The sequence below is a fragment of the Vipera berus genome (assembly GCF_964194415.1).
Source record: "Vipera berus genome assembly, chromosome: 2".
Taxonomy (NCBI): domain Eukaryota; kingdom Metazoa; phylum Chordata; class Lepidosauria; order Squamata; family Viperidae; genus Vipera; species Vipera berus.
This window is the reverse complement of record NC_138203.1, coordinates 136,237,218-136,262,569: the sequence shown is the minus strand read 5'-3', so window position 1 is coordinate 136,262,569 and position 25,352 is coordinate 136,237,218. Positions and strand designations below refer to the sequence as shown.

Genomic DNA, 25,352 nt, shown 5'->3' with positions numbered 1-25,352 from the left:
AGGGATGTTGCGAACACATGTACTGCTACATAACAATGTTAAGTGTGTCATTAGGAAGCCAGTTAGTATTCTTTCTTTAAATTAATGCAAGGCCAGTTAAAACCTCCTCCTTCCCTAAAATTGCTATTAGTCCCAGGAAAGAATTGTCATTAACAGCCATGCGTGCTTTCTTTTCTCAGAGGACAGCAATGTAGAGTGGATTATTTTCTTTGGGACTGAGTCGTGGGAGAGAAAGGGTTAAAACTTTAAAACTTTTCCTTTCCGTATGCCACAGTTCCAATAGAAATCTTTTTCCTGCTTCTGTTAATAAGAATGCAGTACACCAGTATGCTTCTAAAAATGTTTAGAACTGTATATAGGCCTGAATGCAACGATACAATTAATCAGTGGAACAACCTGCCTCCAGAAGTGGTGAATGCTCCAACACTGGAAGTTTTTAAGAAGAGACTGGACAGCCATTTGCCTGAAATGGTATAGGGTTTCCTTCCTGAGCAGGGGGTTGGACTAGATGACCTCCAAGGTCCCTTCCAAATTATTATTATTATTATAAATATTTTATTTCACTAGAGCAGTTTCTCCTGACATTAGAAGTTCATAAAGCTTCTCTTCTACGTGTCGAGGATTATAACAGCAAAAAAAAAGCAGTTTTGTATATTAAATATATTTTTGGTTTGAAGTGGGTTTTAGTGTTTGCTTCACCTGTGGATAAGATGTGAAAAAAGATAGCTGCCGTTTGGGTCAATCCTCACCCTGGTGTTTTCTTTCCTATACCAGATAGCAACCTCTCTGGGGTTAAGAGGTGCCTATTTGCCTATTCTAATTTTAGATAATTAGAATTGGACAGCGTGATGACCACTCGGCACTGTAATCTCAGGGTTGGATCACTGCAATCCGTAAATAACTTTTGTGTTGTCACCAAGGTGTGGAACTCCTAGCTCAACTACTTTATTCAAGCCAGAGTTCCCCAAGTATATAAACAACATTGACTAATCCACATTTAATTCCTTGAGTAAAAGAATGACAAACCTAAAACTTCAGTTTATTTAAGTTAGGACAGTCTAAAACATGGCAGCGGTCTGTCCCCTTCTATATGAAGTACTCTTCTTTTTCACGTTTACAGGGGAAATCTTCCATTTGGACTGATCCCTCTGGATCTGCTTCAGGCTGTTCATAAGTGTGATAGTTGCCTTTATTCTTGTACAGGTAAACAACAATTATCCCAACGACTGAAAGGAGAGTGAGAAAAACCACGGCGATAACAGCTTGAAACAAAACAGAAAAGAAACTTTAGGACAGATTGTTTCTGAGCAGATCTAGCCAACCAAGCAATCGTTAGCCTGAGAACAAGCTTCTATCTTACCTGCTTTCCCCCCCCCCCTAGCACAGAAAACCTCGCCTTCCCTTTACCATTTTATCTACCATTAACATTTGCTGCCAGAAAGATAACATTTGAAAGCAAAAAGCTAGAGATCGTTAAGGCGAGCTAATGTTAACAGTGTTAGAACTACAGCAACCTAGGGACCCCAAAGCCTCTTAGTCTGAGGGCCTTCCTACCTATGACTCTAAATGGTAGGATTAAAAGGAATGAAGCAAGCAGAACAGCACTGAGCGATGTGGAATTTATGGAGGAAGGAACCTAGAGCCCATTCCTTACATGTTATTTATAATTAAAAGTAATTGAGGTTCATGCTCAAGAGTGCAGTTAAACTTCTACATTAGATCCATCTTTCTCAAGCTCAGCAACTTTTAAGCTATGTGAACTTCCAACTCCCAGAATTCCCCGTGCTTTAATACATATGCAGGATTTTAGACAACATGGGAATCGGATCAAAATCCTGCACATGCATCGTGGTCTACCTTTAGCTTCCACTGAAGGAGTGGACACATGTAGCGAATGGATCGCATCAACAATCCTGTTGGTTTTTATGTTCTTGCACCGACTTCGCTTTTGCGTGCCAAGTCCTGCCAAGTCACATTCTTCCTGAATCTGCAGGCCTTCACTTTTCAGATTCAATTATGGAAAGGTTATATGGTTTCCATAACAATACAAATGATGAAATTGATAGGATACAGGATTCTGCCCTCTTATGAATTACAGCCCTGATCTACAAAAGGCTTAACTTCCTAGCCTTGAATGGGATGATAGCGTGGCTCCTTCAGATGTTATCTGGGGAGCAGCAGAATAGGCTTCTAACGCGATGGTCCCCCCTGAATGAATTCTCTGCCCAGAGCTGTATGCCTGAACCTCTACAAACAGGCAGTAGAGATATGTCAAATGCAATAATGCGACTTGAAAATGGTGTTAGTCAAGGTTTCAGCACTGGGGTAAAGAAGTGGGGGCTTTTGCATAATAGCTTCATGCACTAGATCAGGGGCAGGCAACCTTGGCTCTTTTATGACTCGTGGACTTCAACTCCCAGAATTCTGGGAGTTGAGGTCCACGAGTCATAAAAGAGCCAAGGTTGCCTACCCCTGCACTAGATGAACAACTTTGTTCCCCTCTAGAACTGCTTAACCATTTCTTTTGAGTCAAAACATGCAAAACATTCACGGGAGGCAGAAACCTGCCTTTGAACAGGGAAGTTGGATGATTCCAGTGCATTTTTTTTAAAAGAAAAAAAGCTCAGAGCAAGGATGGAAGCAGCCATTACTCCTGGGATCATTACCTCCAAAAGCACTACCTAAAATGAATGATATAACACCCTGCGTATCAAGAAATAAAATGTGCCAAGAGGATGGGTAGTCTTAGCTAACCTCAAGGGATAAACAAGACCAGCATCACACTTTTGTCCTTGGGTGCCCCAAAATGTACACACTGTGCATGAGTATGTACATGTGTGCATGAATTCACATACATACTAATAAAAGGCAGCCACGGGCTGAAAAAAATACCTGTCCTTGTGTCAACGATACACAGGTCTGATCTGGGAGTAGTTCCTAATACGTAGGATACACTGGCACTTTTACCACCTGCCATCTATGCTGCTGGCTTTACCGTTAGTGCTTTGGGGCCATGTTGGAATGCACCCCATAATTAGCTCTGTAAAGATATTACTAATACCTCCTATAACAGCCATATTGGCATCCTCTTGGGACGTAGGTGTGTTCATCTTCTTCATGAATGGACTGGTCAGCACCCCTTCATAGAGGAGAAAAGAGGGAGATGTCAATATAAGCAGCAGATAGTGTGCTTGATTTGAACCAGGAAGTCCAGATTCAAATTCCCTTCCATCATGAAAATGGAAGAGGGGAAGGATGACCTTGCAACAGGCTCTCTCTCCACCCCCTCACCCCGCTACTTTCAGGCTAACCGACTTCCCAGAGCTGTACTGACGAGAACAGCAGGAAGGGGCAACGATATCCTTGCTGAAGGAATGAGAGTAAATACAGTCTACTTCAGGGGTCTTCAAACTTGGCCTTCTTTTATGGCTGAGGAATTCTGGGAGCTGAAGTCCACAAGTCATAAAAGGGCCAAGTTTGAAGACCCCTGCAGTATACTAATAAATATACTGCATCTTCCAGAAGTAGGTGTGTGTCCATCCTGCTCGTGTGTGTGTGTGCGCGCACACACACACACACACACACACACACAAACAAACAAAACACCAAGGTTTTTTTTTCTACAGGAAAAAAAATGCGTAGGCTAAATAAGATGAGATGTCGAGACATAATATGCAGCAACAATTGCAAAGCCAGGGCTTAAAATAATTAGGGGCAAGTACTTTTGGTGGAATAACTGGCCAGATTGAAAGGGGAAGAAAAATGCCATTGAGGCTGATGGAAGAGTTGCTCAGTAAAAGCCTTCAACCTTTGGCTCCAGTTACAGAGCAGAAACAGGTCTGTTCTGTAGTGTTTCAGGGCTGAGGTAATCATGCTTACTCAGTGAATATCTAATAATGTACAACAGTGGAATTGCCAACAGGAACAAATGTTCTGCCAGCAACTCATTTCTAAAGATTTCTAAGACATGCCAGCTATTTGGGAGCCAAACTCTTTACAAGGATGTATGACATCGAGGGATCTTATCATAAGGGCCTCTGAGCCAGACCAAAGTTTTCCAGGCTGCAAATAACTACCTATTTCAGGGGTGTCAAACACAATTTCATTGAGGGCCGCATCAGCATTGCGGTTGCCCTCAGGGGGCCGGGTGGGTATGGCCAGGGTGGGCGTGGCCTACTGGGTGGGCGTGGCTAGAGTGCGTATGGCCTACTGGGTGGGCATGGCCAGCTCTACATCGTTCACATCAAGGGTGCCTATGGGAGCCTGGGCAGGAGTGGGACAGAGCTGAGGGTCTCTGGCAGAAGGAGGGTCTCTGGGCCAGGGCCAAGGCAGTGGGGGCCGTTCCCTCACTGTTTCCAGGATGGCTTCGCGGGCCACATGAAACCACTTCGCGGGCCGGATCTGGCCCCTGGGCCTTGTGTTTGACATGTCTGACCTATTTCCTCCAAATGGTGGCCAAGTCCAAGGGATCCAGCCATATACACATCTCACCCTTTCTTCCTTTCCCCTGCTGCAAAACTGAATTATATTTGTGAAGCACTAAATTTATATCCTCTCCTTCCAATCAAATTCATCAGTAGGCACAAACCAAAACATTATGCAAGACAGCAATCTATCTAATGTCTGGTTAGCGAAAACTGATGTGTGGAATTATGCCTTTTCATCTTGTCCCTTGCAAAGCTCTCTTTCCAGGTTATCCAGCATTTTCACCTATGCAGAAATGAACATCTGTTTAACAATACACAGTGTTTAGACTATGTATATATGTACAACATGCTAAAATAACATTTGTTTAACCTCAATTTTTTTTACTAGAACATAAATGGTGAAATTTATATCCAATTTAAGCTGTAACCCATAGTTTATAAATCACACTGACCAGGTTTAAAACAATATAAACAAGCAAACCACATTTTGACTTGAAGTCTGTCTTGGAACCAACCTTAATTTGGCATCATATGCTGAGCAATAATATAGTTTGGTTTTAACTTAGCAGATTCAGTGGGTGAATCTGTTTAATTGTAGTTTATTTGTCATTTATTCAGTAAACAATGACCATAACAACAATGGTTCAGCATGATGTGAAAGCCTAGGTTGTTTAAGAGATATTTATTTCCAAATAAATAGGCTACTCTCTCTGAAGAACTCTGAGCTTTTCTTGAGACATTAGAATGACTGCAAACATGCTATGAAATTATAGCCAGTTCATCCAGTAATTATTTGGAGTAAGTGAAATGGAGTCAGAGAAGACGCCAAAAGGAAAAAAAAGCAGAATGAATAGATGTGTTCCTTTGCATGTAAAGCTCACAATCTATGTTGCATTTATCTATAATTCTCTCTCTCTCTCTCTCTCTCTCTCTCTCTCTCTCTCTCTCTCTCTCTCTCTCTCTCTCACACACACACACACACACACACACACACACACTCTATCTCTATCATCCATCACATTTCTGAACTGCCCAACTCTTAAATAAAGGTCCTCTTATTAGCAAATAAAGAAATGATATTAGAAATGATAACTTTTGTCTGCCTGTCAAATAACTTTTGGGTGCTGTAACATACTCTGTGACATTTATTGCAAATTATTATAGCTACTCGCCAAAGGAAGAGTAGGATGGCTAGTATCTTAAGATCATGTTCTATTTTCAATATTGGATGGTTTGCAAACCAGGCTTTTTATGAACAGAACCTATTTTGGCTCAGTCAGGAAACCATGGTTAAAAATCACGGCTCAGTACAGTGGGTGACATCTAACAATTGATTTATATGTGAATCAAGCCTAGTGGGAACAGAGGAAATGCCAACTAAATGGGCTAGAGTCAATATAGGGCAGGAGTAGGCAACCTTGGCTCTTTTATGACTCGTGGACTTCAACTCCCAGAATTCCACGAGTCATAAAAGAGCCAAGGTTGCCTACAAGTCCTCCCTTCTAGTGGCTGTTTCAGCAGCAGAGAAACACTGCTTGCTTATGTTTTCAAAAATGAAAGAGGAAGGAAATTGACCCAAACCAAGCATTTCTACAAATATTTTTACACATAGAGACATCTACATTCTTATCATTTGGGCAAGAGGCTGGGCTCATAGTTTACACTAAATAGTAATCTAGCTTCTTTGATCTAGGCTTCTAGTAGAAGCCACAGTGGTAACAAAACTATTAATTAAGCTCTTGTGCAAATGTTGTGAATTACATACTGGTGTTATTTTGCATACTGCAAAATGTCCAGACAGAGACTATAATTTGTGACATTTAGATGCTGATGTCCTGATGCAATATAGTTATCTTCTCCCTGCACATATGTCCACAAAAATTGTATCAAAGTCATACAGCTTGTACACCATAGGTGGTCTATTATCTTGTCATCTATAATTGATAAATTAAAGAATACTGCAGAGCGGAATATATCATTCTCTCTAAGTACTTCAGCATTCGCTTTTCTGGTCAGATTCTGAGAATGTCAGAAGCAAGCCAGTAAAGCCAACACAGCAACAACCAGACAGACAGGTCTATCCTGCATTGAGAATGTTTGTGGATTGTTTGTGAATTGAAAAAAAGTGCAGCATATATTTATAGGATAAATCTTAGCACTCTCTGCCTACGCAACAGCAGCTGTCATTACTGAAAAAGGATTTCCAATTCTTTCCATCGGGGCAAATATAGCTATACTGTTTTTTTTTTGCAGAGGATAGTGAACATGCCACTCTTCTAAACTTTGGTATTTGCTGCTCAGCAGAGGTAACAGGGCTCAATTTCAAAGGCCTGCCACTGGAGCTGGGTTCCTTTAGTTGTGGGCAGACAGAATTATGGCTTTTGATTGTAGCCTCTGATTATTATAATGGGAGATATGCTAACCTTCCAATATTTAACCAGCTTTTTATCTGCATATCTTCAGAAACCTTAGGGCCGTGGTGGCAAACCTATGGCACGGGTGCCACAGGTGGCACGCAGAGCCCTCTCTGTGGGCATGCATGCTGTCGCCCCAGTCCTATGCCTTCAGCTGGGTTTTATAAAACATTTTCGCTTTAGGCCTCCACCACCGTGTGCAAAAAATAAAAAAGGTTCAATCAATCAATCAATTTCAGCTTCTTGCGGGGAAAAAAAGGTCTCACAAAGTTAGAATTGATTGATTGAACTTTTTAGTCCCACCCAGTCTGCCATTACCACCACAGCCACGCCCACCCAATTGGCCACACCCACCCAAAGGCCACACCCACCCGGCACCCGACGATACATAAGTGGGTTTTAGGTTGCAATTTGGGCAACTCGGTCTCTAAAAGGTTCACCATCACTGCCTTAGGGAATTGAATTCCACCTCCAGGGAAATGTTTGTTTGTCCACTGGTTTAGAAGAATATTGTGCGGGACCCCAACTGAGAAAATCTACAGCTTGTTCTCTTGTATTCTGCAATATTGATATCACTAATCGCATAACTTTATTTGCAGTTGCAAATTTTAAAAAGCTAGACAACTATTTTACTTAACTTGCAAATGGTGAGGTCAATTGTTTCGGATTTGCAAGTTATATTTTATCTTTTGTTATAAAAAAATCTCATTACAAACAAAATCTAATGGAATGGAACCATGATTTGTAGCTTAGAGTTATGTATTACAGTATGGCTTAGGTGCAGCAAACCATGTTTAAAATCAACTATGGGTTTATGTGGGCCCAACTATAAGGATGATGTTTCCTGAATATGTTCTCCTTTGTTTCTGTACAGCCACCTCCACGTCTTGATTTAACAGTGAAAAAAGATAATCACCTTCTCCCCTACTACCATAATTTGTTATAAAATGGCTAAATATGTTATCCATGGGTTCTCAACAATAAATACTTTGAGCTGCTGAAATGAGGGGGCCAGGGGAAAAATAATTTTCTACATCCATCATTTTATGAATAAGCTTATTCTTCACCCTACACCCTATACAGATTAAAATAACAACTTTTCCTTTCTCTAAAAAAATTTCTGTTTTATCATCCCCTTACTCCTGAGCGCACTTACCTGTGGCTGGTGATGTTGCTGGAATAGCTGCCATGGCATCACCCTTCTTCGTTAAGGAGTTTTGACTTTTAAAACTGTAAAAAAAATTTGAAGCTGTGGAAACCAAAAGAAAGAAAACCAAAAGATAATGCTGTTATCCAGGTAATGCTATGAACAGAAATTTATCAGTTCGTCCTTACTGTTGATCAGAGTGTGCAAGTGGATATTATGATCTTCTTCTTCTTCTTCTTCTTCTTCTTCTTCTTCTTCTTCTTCTTCTTCTTCTTCTTCTTCTTCTTCTTCTTCTTCTTCTTCTTCTTCTTCTTCTTCTTCTTCCCTCCTCCTCCCTTCTCCATATAAATTACAGACTGGTAACTTTAGTAACACTGCTTGCATTTTTAAGCAAGCTTATTAAAAAGTATGCCCCATGGACTTTATTAGCTCCATGAGGTCAACCCTACAGTTTTCTTGGCAACGTTTTTCTTGCCAGTGCCTTCTTATGGTGGAGAGAGGCTGACTGTCTCAAAGTCACCCAGCTGGCTTCCATGCCTAAGGCAGGACTAGAACTGTTAAGCAATAGCAGCTGAATTTCTAAACAGACTTACTAAGGAGCACACCCCAAGGAGCTGACTACTCATTAAAATTTTAAGCATTAGCAGTGCAGTTTTTTTCTGTGACTTTGACAGGTCACAGACAAAAAGGGAGGAAAGAGAGTACCGGTTAAAAGCATGCACCAGCACTTCTGAACAGGGACTATAAGCAAATAGTCTGTGAAGTTCTTTTAAAATTGGCAAGTTATCAGAGCAACCAGAAATAACCGTGTCTCTTGACTACTGCATCTTGCTCTGACTGAAGCTTTTAAATTATTTCCAGAAGTAGTCTGGCAGGTAATACATTTAGAGCAAGGATAATAGAACAAAGAACCCGAGGGGCTGATTATCATAAAGAGTTAATAAAGAATGGAGGAAGGAGAATTTCTAAAACAAAAATGAAAATCAAATATATCAACATGTAAAGACTCACAGATCATAAAAAAAAATCTGTGAGAAATGAGTGGTATAAAAAGAGATAAAAATGGGATCAGAGGAGAGAGCTGCCCAGTAGAAAAATTTAAGAGGCAGGACAGTTCTGAGAGAAGACCAGGAACACCACAGCAAGGAGTCATTAGTTTAGGTGAAGGCTAAAAGGTGAAAAGCTAAGAGAGGAAGATTGGGATAGATGGCAAAAAGCAGTTGACTCATAGAATGATAAGGATGACCACAATGATAATAATAATAATAATAATCCACCATCTGTTCCAAGAATTCTGCAACAGGAGGAAACAAGTGGGAGATCTACAGTATGTCCAGACTTAACATTTGGAGTGGGTTACTGGGTTAGCTCACCCATATATTCAACAGGGAAAAGGGAACTAACTACAAAGGAGGATGACATGCTTTCAAAGCTAACTGCTGTTTCAGGTGCAATAAACAGGTAAAGGTGAAGGTTTCCCCTGCCACTCATGTCCAACTCATCTCTGTTTCTTAGCCAAGGGAGCCAGCGTTGTCCAAAGATGCTTCCGTGGTCATGCAGCCAGCATGACTATATGCCGAACGGGCCCAGAACGCTGTTATCTTCCCACCAAATAATATCCATTTATCTACTGGCATTTGCATGCTTTCAAACTGCCAGGAGCTGGAGCAAAAAAAGGGAGCTCACTCTTATCATGCAGTACTTGCTTTCAAACTACCAACCTTCTGGTTAATGTCTTAAAACCGCTCGGCCAGTGGCCATACTTTCTTGGAAAAAAATAAAGGACAAACCAGGAAAAAGGGTAATTGAATATTTAGGGGGTGAGGAAACCTGAATTCTGGAGGTTTCTTTACCCCCTAAATAGAAGGGATCTAGGAGCATGTGGGTTGACTATATCTGAGTTCATCCCAGACATTTAACTAGGTTACACATTTAGCCCACTGTTTGAGCTCATGCCAAACCTATACAATAAAATTCATAGGCTAGATTGGCTTTATGCGTTAAGCCATACACACTTAGACAGTTGTACAAATGCAACCACTGCCTAGTTCACTGTGCTGTTTGAACTCAGCCTATAATAAATGATCCAGGGAGGGCAGAAGCATGTAAGACACTACCTAGCCTAGTCTCTAGGCCTCTGCAGTGCTGTTTTGGTTCAATGGTGGTCGGATCCAGTTTGGTGGCAAGTAAAGGCAGAGAAGAGCAGCAGGGACTGTAGAAGGAGGAAGCCTCACTTACCTCCTGGTCCTGTTTCCTTTTCTCCCCAATAACTCAGATCTGCAGAGGGACCCTGTCAGGCCCCATCAAAGGCCTAGACTAGAGACTAGCCGTAGAAATGCACACAGAAGCCACACCTTCTGGTCTGGGCCTAGGAGAGAGGAGGGCAAAAAGTTAGGAACAGAAGGACTGGAAAAATTGAGCATCAGACTGCTGCTGCAAAGCCATAGGAAACACTTTGTGCTTGGTGTGTCATGAGAAGAACAAGACCACAAGACTCCACTGGAAGTACCCATCTCGTAATCCATCACAGGAAAGCTTGAAAGGGGAACTAGTTTGAAACAGCACCCTTTCGAAAGAAATTGTATGCGAAATGGAACCTGGAGTGACAAGATTAGCTGCCCTCCATTAATCATTTCTCCATATTAATTATTACTATTTCCAATTTCAAATGTTTGAAAGGCACCCCCAAATCTGAGTCGTAAAACTCATCACTTTTTAAATGATATATTAGAGAGGATGAATGTGTGTGTGCACATGGGTCATGCTCCTTCCCTTTGGAGATTTTATCCAGCGCCAATAATCACAATGAAGCCAGAATACTTTGTGATGCGTCTATTCTTCATAGTCATTTTGGCATGGAAGACCATTTTTATTTTCTGAGATATTTTAAATACAGTTTAACTTTAAACGATGCTATGCTGTAAAAAATAAATAGCTGTATGCCTTTTAATACTTCATTTACGTATTACTTAACATAATTACTTAAAATGTTCCATTTTGTTTTACATTTTAGTTGTTTGGTTCATTTTATGAAACACCACAAGAATACGATCAAGGGATGATTTAAATATACCAAATGAATACAACATCCACAAGCTACCGTGTTTGTGGAAGTGATGAGAAGGTTCAAATATGAAGACTTTTTAAGAATTTCTGTAGCACTAAGAGACAAAAGTTGTATCCATAAACTGTAAGTTTAATTATGCCAGTTTAATTATGCCATTGCTGATTGTAGCTGAAGAAAGCCAGCAATGATCTTTTTATCTTCATGAAAAAGGCAGCCACTGGTTCTGTGGGTTGGATCAGTATTTAGTGCTGTTCCCTTGTTTGCTATTAAGACCACTCCTCCGTTTACTCTCCAGATTGGTAAGATTTGCCATCCCTTTTTATCTAGAGCAGGGCTTTTCAACCTTTTCACCCATTGTACCACTTTTAGGATATGGCAAAATCCGAGTACCACCAGTCGCCTAGCAAGGTGTCAAAACCTTGATGACCCCCCCCAAATGGTAAAAAGTGATGACGTACAGGTATTCCTCGACTTACAACAGTTCGCTTAGTGACTGTTTGAAGTTACAATGGCACTGAAAAAAGTGCCCCCCAAGCCACAGCCGAGCAAGACACCTACCTGCCCACCCGGCGGCGCTCTTCCTCCTGTCCGAGGTTTTCATTGTTGTGAGCATTTCTCTTGAGGATTGGCAGTGGGGGTGGGGGGGAGGTGTTTGGTTTTTATTCCACCCGTCTGCTGGGTGGTTGCAGCAGGTTTTGGTCAGATCACACGACCCTGGGACACTGAACATCATAAATATGAATCAATTGCCAAGCATCTGAATGTAAATCACAAGAGCCTGGAGATGCTGCAACATTCCAGCTGATCGGTGCTTCTTCTTGGCTCAGAAGCGCCAGGATCAGCGCCAAGCTCCAGTTGGAGCCTGGTGTTGATCCTGGTGCTTCCGCTGAGCCCTGACAGCCCGAAGAAGCGCTGATCCTGGCACTTCCGCTGAGCCCTGACAGCCCTGCAGCTCCAGCCATCTCTCGCTCAGGCTTGTGCAGTGCTGCCACCGGTTCAGCTCATTCCCCTCCTCCGCTACCACTTTTCTAGGATGGTCGCGTACCACCTGCCAGGTGCCAATGTACCACAGGTGGTACCCGTACCAGTGGTTGAAAAGCCCTGATCTAGAGGATGACATGGGCATTCTTCATCACCTGTGAGATTGTGCAGCCCCTGTTGTTTTATTAACTGAATGACATAGAGAACGGGTGGACATGAAACCTTGAGAAATAAATAATGCATTAAAGTCCAGTGAACAAGGAAATCTAAAAGAATCTTAAAATGGAATGAAGGATTAAGTATTAATAAAATAAAACAAAAGCAAATATTTTACAAGTTACTGTAAGGCATATAATCAAGTTGTCAAGAGAAGTTGTCCTATATGTAAACAAATCACTAGTCAATTGAATTGGCAATTCTTATTGAGAGTTGTTGAGGAAATGAATTTTGGAGAAGGATTCCTACATTCTATTAAAGCTATATATCAACAACAAACTGCACAAATTATAATTAATGGGGGGCTAACAGAGATGTTTAAAATTGAAAAAGGTACAAGACAGGGATGCCCCCTATCACCATTATTGTTTGTTTTAACGTTAGAGATTTTATTAATTAAAATTCGAGAGTCTTCTATGATAAAGGGAATTAAAATAAAACAGAATGATTATAGATTGAGAGCTTTTGCTGATGACTTGGTTGTGACAGTATCTCAGCCGATACAATCGGTTATAGATTTGATGGAAATTATAACTCAGTATGGTAAGGTTTCTGGGTTTAAGGTGAATAGTAATAAGACTAAGATATGATCTAAGAATATATCTATGAGTGAAAGGGAAATGTTAATTAAATTAACAGGTTTTGAAATAGTAAAAAAGGTTAAGTATTTGGGAGTGTATATTGCAGCTTCAAATGTAAGAATAAGAATTATAAGAATTATAATTATTATAAATTATAAGAATAATTATGAAACATTATGGTTGAAGATACAAAGGGATTTAAATAATTGGAAAAAATTACAATTATCTTTATTGGGAAGAATCGCAGTTGTTAAAATGAATGTTCTGCTGAAGTTTCTTTTTTTGTTTCAAATGATACCTATATTGAAAAAGGATGCCAACCTTGATGAATGGCAGAAGGGTATTAATAAATTTATTTGGGCGGGGAAAAAACCAAGAGTTAAATTTAAGATTTTACAAGATGCTAGGGAAAGAGGGGGACTCAAGGCGCTGAATTTGAAACTGTATTATGATGCGGTGGTCTTGACATGGGTTAGTGATTGACTTAATTTAACTAATAAGAGAATACTTCACCTTGAGGGTTGGGATTTGGTATATGGATGGCATGCATATTTGCTTTATGATAAAAAGGTGGATAGGGCTTTTAAATCTCATATTCTTAGAAGTGCCTTGTTACATGTCTGGAAAAAGTATTAGTATAAGTTAAATTATAAAATACCGATTTGGGGAATTCCTGGACACGCGATAGAAGGTGTATCTATGGGAGTGAGTTTGGATATGTTTTCCTATAAGGAATTACTTAGATTGGAAGGGAATGATTGGCAACTTAAATCATTAGATGAGTTAAGACAAGAAAACATAAGTTACTCTTGGTTTCAATATACCCAATTGAAAGCTAGGTGGAAGTTGGATCAGAAGGTTGGCATCACAATTACAGATGAAAATTTAGTAAAACAAATTAGAGATTTAAATTGTGCACATATAAAGAGGATATATAATGTTTTAATTGAATTGGATTCGGAAACGGAATTAGTTAAAGATTGTATGATAAAGTGGGCACAAAATATCCAGGAACCAATTCCATTGGATACTTGGGAGGTAATTTGGGTTAGAAATGTTAAATTTACTCAGGCTCAAAATTTAAGAGAAATTTTTATAAAATGTTTTATAGATGGCATCTGGATCCCAAAAAGTTGTCTAACATGTATCCTAACTTACAGTCTAAATGCTGGAGATGTGGTAGTTTAGAAGCCACCTATTTGCATATGTGATGGACTTGCAGAAATATAAAAGCTTTTTGGGTTAAAATTTGGTGGAACATTCAAAAGATTTTTAAGAGAAAGATAAAGTTCTCTCCGCAATTGTTTTATTGGGCATTGTTGTAGATTGTGATGTTAAAGAAACCAACTTGATGTTGAATTTGATACCAGCAGCACGGTTACTGGTGGGACAATACTGGAAGAAGGATAGTTTGCCTACCATAGAAGAATGGGTGTTTAAAGTATCGAATCTTGCAGAAATGTCTAAGATTTCTGCTTATTTGAAGGATCATTCACAAGAAAGATATATTTCAGTTTGGAGGAGATGGATAGATTATATTCAGAATAAATATGGGACTAAAAAGTTCCATTTAGCTTATGAGTAGATTTTAGAGGGATATTGTTATTAATTTTAGTGTTAGTACTTTGTATGTATCTATGTTAAAGGGGAGTTAAAGCACATTATCAATTTGGTTAATTTTATATTATGGATAATTTTTAGTTAGAATATGATTATTATATCTATAACCCTGTATTTAGCTCTGGGAAGCGGGGGGGGAGGGGGTTGTTTTGGGGTGGGTGGGTTTTGGGGATATGTATTGTAAAATTTTTTTTTGTAAAACTCTTTAATAAAAAAACCAAAAACAAATCACTAGTCTACAAGGACAGGTTATTTATCTAGGGTCTGTAATCTGTGGTCTTCAGGCAGAAATTAGATGTCCAGTTCAGCCCTTCTACCCTATTGAGCCTCCGTGCTATCAGCCCCCTCTACCACAAAGATCCTGCAGGAGAAGGGCAGTGTGGACAACCGTGGGATCTGGCAGGGTGAGATCTGTGAACCATAAACACAAAGCTTTCACTGTGTCCCTGCACAACAGATACAGTGTCCTTTCTGACCTTAATAGGGACATTAAGGAGACAGGTAAAGGTATCTGTGATAATAACTCAAATAAGCAGGGGATCGTGGTCCAAGATGAAAAACTTGTTTTCGACAGGAAGAAGTGCGAATCTGGTATTACACACCAGTCATGCAAGAACAGAAAGACATCCAAAAAGAGAAGCCACCTTCTGGTTGGTGATTCAATTATAAGGGATGTAAATTTAGGCAAGGACACAGAGGGTTCGAAAGAGGTCAGGTGTCTTCCAGGTGCTACTGCCAGTAGGGACAAGAAGCGTATTTCTAAAATAATCAAGAATGCCAGCAAGGACTGTGATGTGTGATGTGGAGGCTATTGTACATCTTGGCACTAACGATCTGTCCCAAAAAGATGTACTCTCTGTGCAGAATGATTTCTAGAGCTAGGGGCAAGAACTTAGCAGAATAGGCTGTAGGATTACTTTTTCAGACGTTTTACCAGTGTATAAGGAGCAAAATGGAAAAGGCCAGCGTATAGCAGAATTTAATATGTGGCTAAAGGAGTGGTGTAAAGGAGAAGGCTTTGGTTATATTAGTCACGATGTCTGTAGCTGTTCCAATGAAAAAATGTACAAAAGAGATGGTCTGCATCCATCCAAGAAAGGGACTGAGTTACTTGGCAATAAATTCACAGCTTTTCTGGAGGAACATTTAAACTAAACAACGGGGACAGTGAGTTAATTGATATAGAACATCACTTTCCCCGGCAATCTAAGAAAATAGGGGAAGTCAGGCACCACACAAGTTATGTAGCAAGTAAACACAGGGTCAGTCATAAAGGACTCAAATGTCTATACACCAATGCACAGAGTATGAACAGTAAGCAGGGTGAACTAGAAATTCAGGTAAATGAGGGCGGATATGATATTGTTGCCATTACGGAAACATGGTGGGATGAAACCCACAAATGGAACACACAGCTAGAGGGATTTAAACTATTTAAAAGAAACAGACTAAACAAAAGAGGAGTTGGAGTTGCTCTATATATAAGAAATAACTTTATTTCTACAGAAATAGAGCACAACAGTGATGAAAACTGTAAACTTGAATGCATTTCGGTCAATATAAAAGGGGGAAAAATGACATTGCCATAGGTGTATACTATAGGCCGCCCAACCAAGCAGAGGAAATAGATGAACTTTTTGCTAGTCAGCTAACTAAGGTATGTAGGAAGCACATCACAATACTAATGGGGGACTTTAATTACCCTGATATCAACTGGGAGACAAACTCTGCACCAAGTGGAAGATCAAACAGATTCCTGACAAACCTAGCAGACAACTTTCTCTCCCAAAAAGTAGAGAAGGGAACTAGGGGATTAGCCATATTGGATTTAATTCTCACTAACAGAGATGAAATGATAGAAAGTGTCAAAGCCACAGGAACCTTGGGGGAAAGTGATCATGCAATATTGGAATTCAACATTCTGGAAGCACAAGCAATAGAACACAGCCAAACTAGAGTCTTGGACTTTAACAGAGCTAATTTCAATAAACTTAGAGCAGGGGTGCCAAACTCAATTTTATTGAGGGCCGCATCAGCATTGCAGTTGCCCTCAGGGGGCCAGGTGGGTATTGCCAGGGTGGGCGTGGCCTACTGGGTGGGCGTGGCTAGAGTGCATATGGCCTACTGGGTAGGCATGGCCAGCTCTACATTGTTCTCATCAAGGGTGCCTATGGGGGCCTGGGCAGGAGTGGGACAGATCTGAGGGTCTCTGACAGAAGGAAGGTCTCTGGGCCAGGGCCAAGGCAGTGGGGGCTGTTCCCTCACTGTTTCCAAGATGGCTTCGCGGGCCACATGAAACCACTTCGCGAGCCAGATCCGGCCCCCGGGCCTTGTGTTTGACATGTCTGACTTAGAGAGACCTTGGGAAGAATTCCATGGATGAGAATCCTAAAGTGGAAAACAACTCAAGAATCTTGGGAAATTTTGAAAAGTGAGATAATAAAGGCCCAGTCTAGCACAATACCAACAAAGAAGAAAAATAACAGCTTTCAAAAGAAACCAGCATGGCTGCATAAAGAACTCTCTGATAAACTGAAAGATAAAAAGGACAAGTATAAGAAGTGGAAAGAGGGCACATAACTAAGGCAGAATATCAGCAAACAGCCCGTGCCTGCAAAGATGAAGTGAGGGAAGCTAAGGCTCAAAATGAACTAAGGCTTGCGACCAAAGTCAAAAATAACAAAAAAAGCTTCTTTCAACATATAAGAAACAAGAAAAAAGTTAAGGAAATGATTGGTCCATTAGTGGGGGAAAGTGGCAAGAAGGTGACAAGCAACAGGGAGAAAGCAGAACTATTTAACTCATTTTTTGCATCTGTCTTTACACAAAGGGAAAAAACAGTCCAACCTACCAAAACCAGTGCCATAAAAAACAGAATAGAAACACAAGTTAAGATAGGCAAGAAAATGGTAAGTGAGCACCTGTCCAGCCTAGACGAGTTCAAATCACCAGGACCAGATGGATTATACCCCAAAGTTCTCAAGGAACTGGCAGACGTGATCTCAGAACCACTGAACTATATTTTTCAAAGATCCTGGAGCACTGGGGAACTACCAGAGGACTGGAAGAGAGCTGATGTAGTTCCCATCTTCAAAAAAGGGGAAAAAAATAGATCCAGGAAACTACAGACCTATCAGCCTGACCTCAATACCTGGGAAGATTCTGGAAAAGATAATGAAACAACAAATCAGTGAACACCTTGATGCAAACAAAGTCATCACTAAAAGTCAACATGAGTTTGTCAAAAACAGATCATGCCAGACAAATCTTCTTGCATTCTTTGACCAAGTGACAAAATTAGTGATACCATGGTGCCATCATGGTATCTGAACTTACCAGTGTATATTATGCTTATTCAATCTTCAGGCCCTTCTTTCCAAACTCAGGACATTACTAGTTGCTTTTTGCATGCAAGATTGTCATCTTTGAGCCATCTTTAAGTTATACTATTGCAAATACAACCCCTCTCACTTAGTAAATTACACTCTGGTCTGAGAAAAACTGCGGTGCAAATTTAAACTCCTTATTCATTTTTGTTTATATATTAATTTCCCTTTATTCTTATCCTTATATTTAACCTAAAGTGATGCCCTTAGCATTCCTCAAAACAATTCTCATTGGTGTAGTTTTAAGCTGTACAATCATGTAACTGGACAGCGTGCAATTATATAACAATACTGTACGCTTTGAAAAGCAGACTAACAGGCAGTTATTACTAAATAGAGTGCTGGATAGGTTATTGGGCAATGCCAAAAAAATGGATACTGGAAAAAAAGAACAAAATGCAAAATGTAAATGTGTGGGGATGGTGAAAGTGGGGGTGATTTTAGGGACAGAAAAATATGAAAAGTCAGAATGAATGGTTATTGTAAGTAGATATTGTTATATTTCTTGTATTTTCTGACATACTATTTCTTTCTTCTTTTCTGCATAATGCTGCTTACCCCAAAAAGTAATAACATGATGGGTATGTATATTTATATGTAGTTAATTTGGACATATAGTTTGGGAAATAAATGTGTTCTCTGTGTGGCATTAAGCCACCCCTAGGCAGAGTTGCACGTCTTTTGAGGAATTAGAGATACTATTGTACAGTCCTATTGGATTTCAGACTGTCTGGAAAAAATATGTCACATATTTTATCAATGAAGAACAATATGCCAGCTGCCATTCCCTTTGGGCTGCTGGATTACAAACATCTGGAGTAGCTCTGCTACTCAAAGGTTGATGCTACTAAGTGTTCTTACCACCATTCTGTATTAAGAACAGAAAAACACGGAAGACAAATTATGTTTGGAAACAGTCACCCTCCCACCCTGCCTATCTTTCTTTGTGATGGTGATTGTGAAATTATAGTTTAATCTAGAAGCAGAGCAATCTGCCACTCCCAGAGCTAGGACAAGGTTCTGCTACTCAAGACTAGATGAGACTGTACTCCCTATATGTTGTGTTCAGCGCTGCGACAGATGACCTGGAGACTGGTATGGGGTTATTCTGTTTATTCCCATACATGTGGCCGAACTGACCTCGCATGCCCCAGTAACCCTTATATGTCCGGCAACTGCCGGACGCTAGCCAACCCCCTGGCTGCAATCTCCCGCCTTGCCTCAGACACCCAACCCAGTGTCCAGGAACTCCCGCCGGCCGGATTAGCCAATCACAAGGCTGGACAGGTGCATACAGAACACCCCTCCCCCCCAATTGTGAATTAATCTATACCCTGTTTGTCTTACTCCCCTGATTCATTTCCTTACATAATCCCTTAGGTATGCCGGAGGTCTGTGTTCTCTGGCAGGGTATCTCCCTGGTGGACTGTCAGGCCTAGTCTCCCTCCCCTGGACTGGCCTTGTTGGCCCTGCCTGCTCCCCCATCTGCAGGTGACCCGCTGGCTGTGAGGTTCCTGTGAGATCTCTTGGCACTGTCTCTGTGACTGGCTCTGGGGACTCTGGCCCCCTTGTTGTAGTCCTTGGTGCTCCGGCCTCTGTTGGCCTGGCACTGCCCATTGAGTTAGGTCGAGGTGATGTAGTTGGAAGTGGGAGTGGTTCGTAGTGTGTGTAACTTTGCTGTTGTTGGATGCCGATGCGGTATTCTCTGGGGCCCTTTTCCTGAGTTGGTCAATGTGTCTCCTGACCTGGCGTTCCCCTTCCCCCTCTATGATGTAAGATAGTGGCCCCAGCTTGTCTACAACCACTCCCTGTGTCCACTTGTCCCCTTGGCCGTAGTTCCTGGCCCACACTAAGTCTCCAATGTTCAATGATCTGGCTGTGCAGTCCTGTTCTGTTTCAGCTGTTACCCTATCTGAGTGGAGCCTATCTAATTTGGTTGTCAGTCTCCTGCCCCACTTCATTTCTGCTGGGCTTTTTCCCGTTGCCGTGCACGGTGTTGTGTGTTGTGCCAGCAAAAACTGAGCCAATCTTTGGTGCCAGTCCCCTACAATAATCCTGCACAGTGCATCCTTGGTTGATCTCACGTTCCTCTCTGCTAATCCATTGCTGGAGGGATGGAATCCATCCTAATCCAGTTGGCCTTGAGGAAGTCCTGAAATTCAGCAGAGGTGAATTGAGGGCCATTGTCAGATACAATTACGTCAGGTAACCCATGAGTGGCAAAGAGTCCCCTCAGGACCTGTATTGTCTTTGCTGACGTCATGCTCTTAACAGGCACCACCTCTAACCACCGGGAATAGCTGTCAACCACTACTAAGAATGTCTGACCCTGGAAAGGCCCTGCGTAATCTATGTGTATTCGGGACCAGGGGTTGTGTGTTGCCTCCCACCTGTGTACTGGTGCGTGGGCTTGTTCTGGCCTTGACCTCTGGCATTGGTAGCACCCTGCTACCCTCTCCTCAATAGCCTTGTCTAATCCTGGCCACCAGAGGTAGCTCCTGGCCAGGGCTTTCATGCGCACTATTCCCTGGTGCCCTTCGTGTAGTTCACAGACGACCTTCTCTCTTAATTTCTCTGGCACTATCACCCTGTTTCCCCATAATAGGCAACCTAAGTGTGATGACATCTCGTCCCTTCTCCTGAAATACGGCTGGAATTGTGGTCCTGGGTTTTCCCTTTTCCACCCCTCTTGGACCCATGATGCTACTCTGCTTTGTACTGGATCCTTGCTGGTGGTGTTGGCGATGTCTTTGGCTGTTAGTGGGCATTCTGGGAGTTCCTGTATTGTGAGAATTTGTCCCACGGATGCTGGGTCTGTGTCTGTGTCTGGTAGAGGTAGCCTGCTTAATGCATCCGTGTGGCCCATTTCTTTCCCAGGTCTGTATTTGATGGAGAACGTATATGCTGATAGGAATATTGACCATCTCAGCATCCTTGAGGACATTATTTGTGGGGTTTGTCTGTCAGTTGTGAATAGTCCTAAGAGTGGTTTGTGGTCAGTGAATATTGTGAAATTCCTACCATATAGATAATCGTGGAATTTCTTTACACCTGCCACGATTGCTAACGCCTCTTTGTCAATTTGTGTGTAATTCCGCTCTGCCTTCTGGGTGTCTTGGGTCGAATTCTCTCACTGAGCCGACCTGTGCCATTCTTGCTTCCCTGTCCGCGAATCTGTGCCACTGGGCTGAAGACTTGTTTTGCTGCTGACGGCTCTTTGAATTTCCTGCTCCGCACGCTTTTCCGCTCACGCATCCTTTTCTCTGCTGTTCTGCCGTGATCTCACCTTCGTCGCCACTGTTGTGTTCGGCGCTGCGACAGATGACTCAGAGACTGGTATGGGGTTATTTTGTTTATTCCCATACACGTGGCCGAACTGACCTCGCATGCCCCGGTAACCCTTATATGTCCGGCAACTGCCGGACGCTAGCCAACCCCCTGGCTGCAATCTCCCGCCTTGCCTCAGACACCCAACCCGGTGTCCAGGAATTCCCGCCGGCCGGATTAGCCAATCATGAGGCCGGACAGGTGCATACAGAACACTATAAGTCCTACCATTGTCCCCTCCTGTTAAGCTTCTGGACCAGTCACCTTTTGAATATCATTCTTGGGATATCCTGTGTAGGCAATTGGTAAGAAAACAAGAGAGAGATATTTTGGTATAATATTTAATGCACCAGGCTGGAAACCAGGAGACATTGATTCGTCTCTCTCTCTATCAGTCCTAGGAAAGAGGCAGTGGCAAGTCACTTCTGAAATCTTGCCAAGAAAACTGCAGGGACTTATCTAGGTAATTGCCAGGAGTCAACACTGACTGAAGGCACACACACTCAAAAAACAAAAAACAAAAACAAGGCAGTCTGGAGAGCTTTGTGTCTTAAGAGACAACAAGCATGCTGCTCCAGTTGTAAATTAAGATGCAAGGGATGGTCCCTTGACCTCAATTTAATAACACATCCCAGTCTATCTCTTGAAACAGCTCCTTCTTTTCACTAAATTTTGAGTTTCCACTGCTTTGTTATCCCTACACTAGATTAACATGAGGTGTTTACTGTTAATTGGAAATTCTAACTGACCTACCAAGCAGCTTCCCAAATGCCAACAGGAACAGAAAATATGAACACATAGCATCCCTTTGTGTCCACAGTACTGTTTACCAATTTGGATTTGTCTGTTTCAAAGTACTAATTATGGTTTGCGGACTTAATTCTTTCTGAGATCCTTGCAGACAAATGACTCCAACTGTTGTGTTCGTTGTGCAGGAATGAAGACGAGGCGAGTGAGTTCAGCAAACATCATGGTTGATTGCTTGCAGGATCTGAACTGGACAACAGGGCTGCAGATGCAGCAATTTATACCCTGGCCCCCAGGCGGTGGCCAATAGGTTTGAAGCAACCTATTGCCGTCCTAGGGCAACCAATAGCAGTGCTGGAGACGGGTTGTCTGAGGAGCTGGGAGCCGTTAGGTAGCTTCCCTGCTCAAACAGCCTTCCAGCAATTACCACATGGTGTTCTCTTAATAAAGCAAGCCCAATACATTACACCAACCATTACCTCATCTCACAACTAGCGTATTCCATCTTTTGTTCTTTCACACATTGTGTGTGTGAGAGCATGTGTTGAGAGGGGGGAAAGATAGAAAAGTCAGTGTGGAAATACAGAACATTACACATGGAAGATGATCATTTTTTGCGTGTGTGGAATTTCATCGTCCAAGTAGAGCCATTATAGAATAAAAGCCTTCTCTGAAGCACCATAGGTTAACAAAAGAATCATCCATCCATCTAAACACTTTAGTCATTACTTATAAGATTTATATTCCACCTTTTATTCAGAAGTTCCAAATTGCATGCGAAGCACTCCCATATTTTAAGACCTTTAGGTCACTGTCAAGGTATGTGGTAATGCTGGTTGGGAGGAAAAGCAACAGAGTTTTCTGAATTGTGGGAGTACCTTTGTGTGATTTTGTTTTTATGAGTTTGGTCCAAGACCTTCAAGAAAGTTTATAAAACAGATTTTTAAAGCTGGCCTTTCCCTCACATGTATCTCTTCCAAAACTTCAAGCCTGGTTTGAATTATTGAATTCCATTGATGAGGATGAGGATGATTTTGTTATATGCTTGTTTCCAAATGTTGGTTTTGAACTACTGCATGAACCCAGATTCTGCATGGACAAATAGCACAATCCACTGAGAAAAATTTGAACAGCATTATTTGACTAGTTCAGTAAATCACTGATATATGCAAACCACATGTATTCATCTGAACGTTTTCCATTTTTTTTTTGGGGGGGGGCAATTCTGGTAGCCTTAACACAATTTTGGAAAAAACCCAAACTAATGAAATATATGTTTATTGCAGCATTTGGTTTTTCTGCTTAAGTTGTCCAGGAGTGAAATATGAAAGATATTAATAATTAAAAAAGAACAGGAAACTACCCTATTAGCCTATTAGCCAAGGAAAGCAAGCACCATCTGCAGTGTAAAAATTGCTCCCTATCTACTGCTCTCTAGCCAGATGTGCAAAGTGGTGGCATATATGTCAGCTAAACATCTTATCAAAGGGCCTGTTGTGTAGATGAGCAGATTTGCTCATTGGTTCCTTGTTATTTTTTTTTTAATAGAGCTAGGAACGTTGCACCCTTTACCACTGAGTATCATGGCTATATCAATTAATTACAACTAACTAATAAATTGTCTCCTTTCCTCTCCAAAATACTTATCACTTCTTATTCCTCTTCCTTTGTTTCCAATTGTTCTCTCAAAGTAGTTTTTGAAGAAAAGGATTTTTTAAAAATATGTTGGTGGATAGGAAGACAATGTTGCAACTGCATCTTACAAAATTGTGCATATATAGTAGCATGGTTACTAGTAAGGAGTGCAGGATTTCAGTTCTGGAGATACAATGCTATAAGCTTGAGAAAAAAATTTTCCCCTGCATCCATGATATCATATCCTTGCATAATTGATCAGCACTCTTTTATCACTCAACTGGAGATGGAGGGATTGGTCTAAAATGACCGATGATGTAGTAGTAGTAGTAGTAGTAGTAGTAGTAGTAATAATAATAATAATAATAATAATAATAATAATAATAATAATAATAATAATAATAATAATAATAATAACAACAACAGTAATAATAATAATAATAATAATAATAATAATAATAATAATAATAATAATAATAATAATAATAATAATAATAATAATAATAAAAAAGTTGGAAGGGACCTTGGAGGTCATCTAGTCCAACCCCCTGCTCAGGCAGGAAACCCTATACGATTTTGGACAAATGGCTGTTCAGTCTCTTCTTAAAAACTTCCAGTGTTAGAGCATTCACTGCTTCTGGAGGCAGGTTGTTCCACTGATTAATTGTTCTGTCAGGAAGTTTCTCCTTAGTTCTAGGTTGCTTCTCTCCTTGGTTAGTTTCCATCCACTGCTTCTTGTCCTGCCTTTGGGCACTTTGGAGAATAGCTTGACTCCCTCTTATTTGTGGCAGCCCCTGAGATATTGGAACACTGCTATCATGTTTCCCCCTCGTCCTTTTCTTCATTAAACTAGACATACCCAATTCCAGCAGCCGTTCCTTATATGTTTTAGTCTCCAGTCCCCTAATCATCTTTGTTGCTCTTCTCTGTACAGAGTCTGAACATCTTTTTTACATTATGGTGACCAAAACTGCATGCAGTATTCCAAGTGTGCTGCATATTAAAAATATCCTCACATATCTAGGTTGTTTTTTAAGCAAAAGTGAAATCAGTTCCATAGTATGAAACATTCTTAGTAATTCTTCTTACATTTCCAACTTCTTATTTATATTTCTCATTAATTCATGAAATAAAAATGATCCCCATTGATGGATGCCAGATTTGAAAATTATGCAATTATAAATATTGAATTTGATAGCAAAGGACTAAATCACTTGATTTGTTTTTATATTCCCCTATCACTACCCCACCATATCAAAAAGCAATTAGAACAAAAGAGAAAAGTTTTGCATCAATGCCTTCACCTTTGCAGGTTTCAAAGCTTTATGTTCACCCGCTTTTCATCAAAAGTATATGGCAACATTTAAGAAACATTAAGTGACCTTATGGGAATCTCAGTAAAAAAAACAACAACACTGCAGACAAGAACAAGACTGGGGATGGTGGATAACCAGCACACTGTATGAAGCCAGTGATGCATGTATTTTACATTCCTGTTAGTGTGCCGGAGAGCATGCTCGGGAACAGCACTAGTTCAATTTATGTGTAAACATAATTCAGAGCATTTACATTATCCCAGATGCAGAAATAATTTTTTTTCTATTAATCCTGGGGCTAAATTGTTCCCTAATCAGTTCTTACCTGATTGGAGCAATCCCGGATGGTGGGAAAATAATATTGGCTTGACAAATTTGTTGAATTTCTTGCCCGGCTCCAGCTAGCATGGATATTTCTTCTCACTCTAGTTTCTTCCTGTAGCTGCTTCCTAGCTTTCTAGTGAGTAGGCTAAGGCGTTCCCCTGCCC

General features: G+C 40.9%; 1 protein-coding gene across 2 annotated transcripts; it reads right to left on the bottom strand.

Annotated features, from left to right (window-relative positions):
- Positions 1 to 1,009: 1,009 nt before the first annotated feature.
- On the bottom strand, positions 1,010 to 25,352 carry SMAGP (small cell adhesion glycoprotein). Of its 2 annotated transcripts, none has more exons than XM_081316617.1 (5): positions 25,190 to 25,352; positions 10,227 to 10,356; positions 7,998 to 8,090; positions 3,062 to 3,139; positions 1,010 to 1,262 (listed from the first exon to the last, which is right to left on the bottom strand). In XM_081316617.1, the coding sequence occupies exons 3-5, from the start codon at positions 8,029 to 8,031 to the stop codon at positions 1,087 to 1,089; spliced, it is 288 nt and encodes a 95-aa protein (XP_081172743.1). In that variant the 5' UTR covers positions 8,032 to 8,090; positions 10,227 to 10,356; positions 25,190 to 25,352; the 3' UTR covers positions 1,010 to 1,086. The 2 variants fall into 2 exon arrangements, with proteins under 2 accessions (XP_081172743.1, XP_081172744.1); XM_081316618.1 differs by having other exon boundaries at positions 7,998 to 8,071.

Coding starts and splice junctions, on each gene's coding strand:
- SMAGP (XM_081316617.1), bottom strand. CDS start 8,031: ATGGCAGCTATTCCAGCAACATCACCAGCCACAG. Junction 3,140..7,997: donor AGCAACATCACCAGCCACAG/GTAAGTGCGCTC, acceptor TCCTCTATGAAG/GGGTGCTGACCAGTCCATTC. Junction 1,263..3,061: donor CAATATGGCTGTTATAGGAG/GTATTAGTAATA, acceptor TTTTGTTTCAAG/CTGTTATCGCCGTGGTTTTT.